Consider the following 6,080-nt stretch of genomic DNA (forward strand, 5'->3'; position numbering starts at 1 on the left):
TCCTGCCCCCCTCGCAGCCCCAGCCGCTGGCTCCGTCGGGGATCGCGGTGTCCGGGATCAGAATTTAGGGCAGGGACCTTCTCCAAGGGCATGGTGGCGGATCTCGTGTCCCCCGGGTGTGACCCCCAGGGTGACAAGGCACAGGCATCGTGGGAGCTTTCCTGGGGTTCGGGGCTTCTCGGGTGGCTCTAAAGGGCCGTGCTGCGGTGGCAGCCCTTCCCGGGGACCGGGGCAGTGCCGGTGGCAGCGTTCTCGCCTCCCTCTTTCGTGGAGGGAGCAAAGACCGGCGATGCCTGCGCCTCCGGGAAACGTGGCGAGGTTGGGCAATGGGTTCAAGTGCGGCTGGGGGAAGGGACTCTCCCACGCACGAACATGCCGAGCGGGTGGGAATGAGCGTTGTTTCCATAGGGAAACAGGCTAAATACGCCCGCATCCCCGCGTGCCCCCGGGGGGCCGGAGCACCACCCAGCCCGAGCTCTCCGCTCTGGCTGATTCAATATTCCCATCGGTGCGAGAGCTTTCATCCTCCCTCTGCTTTCATCCTCCCTCCGCAGCGGAGGCTGCACCCTGACCGGGGGAGAAAGGTCTCTGGGCAGTGCGGTGTTTGCCCTGCCCAGGTGCGAGCAGCCTCAGCCTATGGCCAGCAAAGCCTGCCTTGGGCCGGGCTTTATTCACCTTGGCTCAGAAAAGCATTTCCTTGCCCTGCCCTGGCTCTTCTCGCTGGCCAGTGAGGAACTGGGGACACCTCACACCCAGATCAGCAGCTTGGGATTGGAACCCAGGTGCCAAAACCCAACACAGGGCTCTCCTCATTGCCCCATCCCCATGAACAGGGACCAGAATTCCCTCCCCGAGCAGCAGGAAACCAGCAAACCCAATGCTCAGAGGATAAGCTGGCCTGGGAGTGGGCGGTGGGAGGAGAATTTAGCAAATTCCCACTCTTGCCTCCTGATCTGAGGAGGAAGATTTATCCCTAGGGCTAGATATCTTGAAAGGAGAAGGCGCCTGAGGTTTCCTGCGTGCTGGGGAGGGGAGCAGGGCTGTATCTGCCCGTGGAGAGCATGAGGAGGAGTGTGACAGTCCCCTGTACAGCCGTCCTTGCTGCGAGGTCGTGCAGTGAACTTCAGTGCATCTGGAGGAGTACAGAGAGCAGCCTGTGCTGGGTCTCCTCCCGCAGCAACCATGTCTTGCTGGAGAGGGGGGTTCTTGGAGTGCAGTGGGGAGGTCAGGCTGGTGTGAACTAGCAGCAAATTGATGGCTAACTCCTTCCAGCAAGCAGTATGGAAAGCAGGGAGTGTTATCCCACCCTCTGCTTTTGGGTTGGCTCCCCGGGCATCTCTGACAGCTGCAGTTCTGCACGAGGCAGAGAAAAATGGGGAACCCCCCACCAGGGGTTTCCAGCTCTCCTCCTCCTCTGTCGTCTCCCTGCCAAGGCCAGATGCTTTAGCAGTGCGTGCAGAAAAGTCCATTGTAGGCAGTTTTTTAAATAACTTGCCTAGAAAGGAAATTTCTGTACTTGGAAGCTGGCTCCTGCCCCAATCCGGGCACATCCCTGCTATTTTTTATTTAAATCCAGCTTGAGGAGCACGAGGAGGGGGTGGGAGGGCTGGTGCTGGGTCTTTAAAAATCTTTGACCCTTTTTTTTTTCTGTCGGCTGGAGTGAGAGGTGTCACGTGCTGAAATCCTGGCTGGAGTTTTCCCAGGCTCCTTCCTCGGATGCTTCCGTGGCTGCTGTGGCTGTGGGACTGGAGACAGGGGTCTCAGGAGGCTGTGGGGTCACCCGTGGGCGGGCGAGTGACTCCCAGGGTAGCGGATGCTGAGGATCGGGCGCTGTGCTTAAAAAGGATCCCTTGGGAGTGCCTGGATTTCTGTCCCAGCTTGCTGATGCTGGGCACAGGATGTGTTTGTGAAGGAGTCCGTGGGCATCTGCAGCCTGCAGGCTGCCTGTACGTGCCCTGCAGTGGGTTTTCTCCCTTTTCCCCCATCGTGGCCTTATTTCCTTTCCTGGCAAAATATTTGTGTCCTATGTAGGGGAAATCCAGTGGCTTTTGGCGGCCAGTATCATACAGACAGGAATGTCTTGGCACACAGGGCTTTCCATTAGGAAAACAGATGTTTCTGCAGCAGCTGAGGTTTGCAAAGAGCTTCCCCAGGCTCGGAGGGGCAGGAGGAGTCAGTGAGGCAAGTGGTGTGATCAGCAATGCCTGTCCTCCTTGTCCTCCCGTTTTGGGAGTGATTTGGGTCTCCAGATCCTGCCATGTGACATTGTCACCAGGCTTGGTTCAGACCCTAGAAGGTGAGAAGTAAAGGCATGAAGGGACCAGCCTGGGGAAGAGCTGGTGATCCAGCCAGACAGTTGCACTGAGCAATGCCTGATCCTCTTGCCCTGCCAGCAGCCTCCCAGGTCCTGAAGGATGCTCTGGGATCAGGTCTGCATCCAGTACCTCCAGTTCCTTGCTTACTCCTTGTTCCCGTAGAAGATAGCAACACAAGTGCCCTGGATTTATTTCCCTGAGGGGGTTGGTGGCTCATGGGAGCCATAAGCTGTTGGTCACCGATGGCTGTGTCCCCAGGTCTTGGACAGGGCCCCCTGGGATGGTTCCCTGCAGGATGTTCTCCCATACCATGCTCTTCATCAAGCAGCTCAGGAGACCTGTGGCCACCAGAGTGATACCTCAGTTGGGCTGGGACACGAGGCCCCTGGGTCACCTCAACCCCCCTGTGCTGTCTGTCTCCCCCCCAGGCTTACCTGCGAGCTGTGGACGTGAAGATCCTGCAGCAGCTGGTGGTGGTGAACGAGGGCATCGAGGCGGTCAAGTGGCTGCTGGAGGAGCGGAGCACGCTGACCAGCCGCTGCAGCAGCCTGGCCAGCAGCCAGTACAGCCTGGTGGAGAGCCAGGAGGCCTCACGGCGGGGCAGCTGGGACAGCCTGCAGGACCCCAACGACAGGCTGGACAGCATCTCCGTCGGCAGCTACCTGGACACCCTGGCTGATGACATGGATGAGTACTCCCACAATGCCGCTGAAACCGCTGCTGCGTCCGCGTCGGGCAGAGCCCTGGCCAGGGCAGAGCAGGATTGGGTCAGGATCGACCTCGAGAGGGGTCCTGCAAAGCAAGAGAAGGACACAGAGGAGCACGAGTGGCCCCACGTGGACCTCTCCCCACCTGGGTTGCCCCAGGATCACCGGCTGGCTAAGGAGCCCCAGGTGGCCAATGGGTGTGTGGGCCAGCAGTCCCCCTCTCTGGAAGCAGACAGAGACACCAAATCACCAGCAGGGGCCAGGGAGAGGCTGGGGAAGGGAAATCCAGATGGGAAGGCTTGGAAAGCTGAGGCTGACCTTGAGAACTGCAAACTCAACAGCAAACTGCACCTGGAGTACGATGCCCACTGGCGCTGGCTCCAGTCACAGGATGATGTGACATTCTTATAGCCCGTGGCTTTGCCTTCCCAGTCCAGCTCTCCCAGCTGCCCACTCTGCTTCACTTCTCTGTGCTTGGGAGAGTTGGGGTGGCTGGAAAGGGGGGCCAGGCTGGCTTGGTGGGTTGCACTGTTCCTCTGACGGCCCAAACAGCATTTGGTGATGCAGCCATAAGGGACTGGGTGCCTGCCCTGCAGCACATTTCTGGGAGAGGAGGGGTGAAGTAGGTCCTGGTAGATTTAATCCTTTGCTCTAGGGTGTTGCTTGCAGGTGGCTGGACGCCCCTCTGTTTCCTTGGTGGTGGTGGTGGTGGGGAAGCCTGGGACAGTGGTGTTCCTGGGATCTCTCCCTCTAATCTTCAGCTTTGTTTGTGCAAAAACTGGGGATCCTTCCCCCAAAATGACTACCCTGAGAGGACAGGAGACCCTGCCATGCAGCCACAGCTTGGTGGCACCAGCATGCTCAGTGTGGGGCAGGACCATCAGCAGGGCATCCCTGTTGGATCTGCTAATTTCCATCTTTGTCTTCAAGGCCAGTGTCTGTCCAAAGCAGACCAGACCTGGGGTTTGGCCCCAGCACGTGGTGGATGCAAAACCAGCCTTCCCTGCAGGTGAGGCCCTGCCTGGTTCAGATGCCTCTGTGAAGCCAGTCTGAGGTGGGGCTGGGGAGCCTCTGTCCCTGCTCTGCAGAGGAAGGATGATGGCGCAGGCTTCCCAATGTGATGACATGAGAACAACACAGCACTGGGTGGGAAATGGAAATCCAATTCTCCCAGTCTGTTCCTGGACTGTCTTCCACCTCGGGAGCAGTCCTGCAGGATCCCTGGATGTGGCAGCACACGGGCAGCCTGGCAGAGCCTGCAGGGCTCAGGCTCAGGGGGGCTCCTGCTCTCCCCTGACACGGTGTGATGGTGAGGAAGGCTGGGTTTCTCCGTCTGTGGGATGAATGGTGCCAGGTCTCTGCCTTCTGCCAGCAACCAGAAACATCAGGCTGCTCTGTTGGGGTGGATTTGCAGTGACTCTGCCCTGGAGACATCTCTGTCTTCTTAGCCTTGGCTTCTGCCTGTGCCTTTTGCTGTCCCCAGCATGCCCCTCGCTGGCTTGTAGAGCATGGCTTGCAGCTGGAGCTGTGTGAGAGCTTGGGCAGGACCTTCTGCCTTCACCAGGTGATGCAGGAAAGGACCTGGGCATCCTGATTCAAGGAGCCAAGCTCTTCCACATTTGTGGATAAGCCTGGAGTGTCCTGACTTCAGAGCCCACGGGTACATCTGTCCCCAGCCCAGTGCTGTGATGGCTTTGCTGTCACCCTCGTGCTGTTGTTCCCTTGCCTGCATGGGTCACAGCTTGGATCTGTCTGTGCTGGGATGGCAGGAGTGAGGACATTGTCTCAGGATGTCAGTGGGAAGCTGAGAGAGAGGGAGGTGACTGGCTGTGATTTCCAGATGAGAGAGGTGAGCTGGCTGTGCTTAGGAGGTGGTTGGGTGCACAGCAGGTTCAGCTCGGTGTCTCTGAAGCAGCACCTTCAGTGGAAATTACCCTCTGTTCTGAGAGCCCCAAGCACCCTCCCTTCCCCTGCAGATCCTCAGAACCCCCCTGGATGGATGTAGAGAGCAGGACAATACCCAAAATTCTCAGAGATGGTACCTGCTGAGGACTTGGGTGGATCCCAGCAAACTGGGAGTGGGTTCCCTTATGCAAAAGCATCCATCTGCCTGCCCTGGAGCAGCTGTGCTTGCCTTGCCATTGCCTGTGAGTAGCTTGTGGCTCCCTGCTGACACTGAGCCACCGTGTCCCCAAGGCTGGCTGTCCCCTGCTTTGCTGCTAACCCTGCATGCAATGAATCAGCTGAGGGTCCCTGGGGGAGACAGGGTAAGTCCTTTGGCACTGTTAAAATAATTATAAAAAAAAAATAGCTGGCTTAATAAATGTTTGTGTTTCTCCCAGGCCACGCTGTCGGTGCTTTGCTGAGCTCACCGGTGTTTCTAGGCAAAGGGGAGAGGCTGTGGGGTGGAATGCCCTGGAGCCTCTGGCAGCCCTGCAGAAGGGCAGGTTTAGCTCCAGACCTGAAACAGGCACAGTCCAAGTGTCTGGGCATCTGTCCCTTCTCACATCCATGCTAAAAGTCACTTCTCCTGAAGCAGCTGGGTACCAGGGCACATCTGCTGGGAGCAAGGGTGACACTTGATCTCGGCTGGACTATGTGTCAAACAGCACCTTCACCCTTCCAGCTCCGTATTTACAAGGAAGATAATTTTAGGTGTTTGCCAGCCCTGTTAGCTGTGCTGGAGTCTTTGCTTCCTGTGTTCTGCAGTGGCAGCTTTGGCTCCTGTGGCTTCCTCCACCCAGGAGGTGCAGCGTGGATCTGGGTGTAGAGCAGAGACCTCTCCAGCCCAGCCGGGTTGGGAGCAGCACAGCTCTGATATCAGGCTGTTGGGATTTGCTCCTGGGTGGATCCCTTTAAAACCACTGGAGCCAGTGCTCATGCAAACATCAGCTTTTCCAAAGCAAATGCAATCAGCTTACCCAGCCCCGCCATCCCAGCCCCAGCATCCCTTCCAGCTCATGGCCTCGACACCGTGAGCATTTGCAAGGGGGGAACTGGATGCTGGAGCCAGCAGGACTCAGCAGGATTTCCCCAGTTTCTGCTGGGCTGAGGTAAA

At 57.9% G+C, this 6,080-nt stretch overlaps 2 protein-coding genes across 2 annotated transcripts in view; one reads left to right on the plus strand and one right to left on the minus strand.

Annotated features, from left to right (window-relative positions):
• The window catches only part of POMGNT1 (protein O-linked mannose N-acetylglucosaminyltransferase 1 (beta 1,2-)), a 17,972-nt gene extending 15,176 nt beyond the window's left edge, over positions 1-2,796 (minus strand). Inside the window, exon 1 of the mRNA XM_005423139.2 lies at positions 2,750-2,796. The gene's annotated coding sequence lies outside the window, so the exon portion shown is untranslated. The remainder of the gene's footprint in view (positions 1-2,749) is intronic.
• LURAP1 (leucine rich adaptor protein 1) lies at positions 2,626-5,367 on the plus strand. Its single transcript, XM_031058673.1, has 2 exons — positions 2,626-2,667; positions 2,744-5,367. The coding sequence occupies exons 1-2, from the start codon at positions 2,626-2,628 to the stop codon at positions 3,431-3,433; spliced, it is 732 nt and encodes a 243-aa protein (XP_030914533.1). The 3' UTR covers positions 3,434-5,367.
• The last annotated feature ends 713 nt before the right edge of the window (positions 5,368-6,080 follow it).

The sequence above is a fragment of the Geospiza fortis genome, unplaced genomic scaffold, assembly GCF_000277835.1.
Source record: "Geospiza fortis unplaced genomic scaffold, GeoFor_1.0 scaffold333, whole genome shotgun sequence".
NCBI lineage: Eukaryota > Metazoa > Chordata > Aves > Passeriformes > Thraupidae > Geospiza > Geospiza fortis.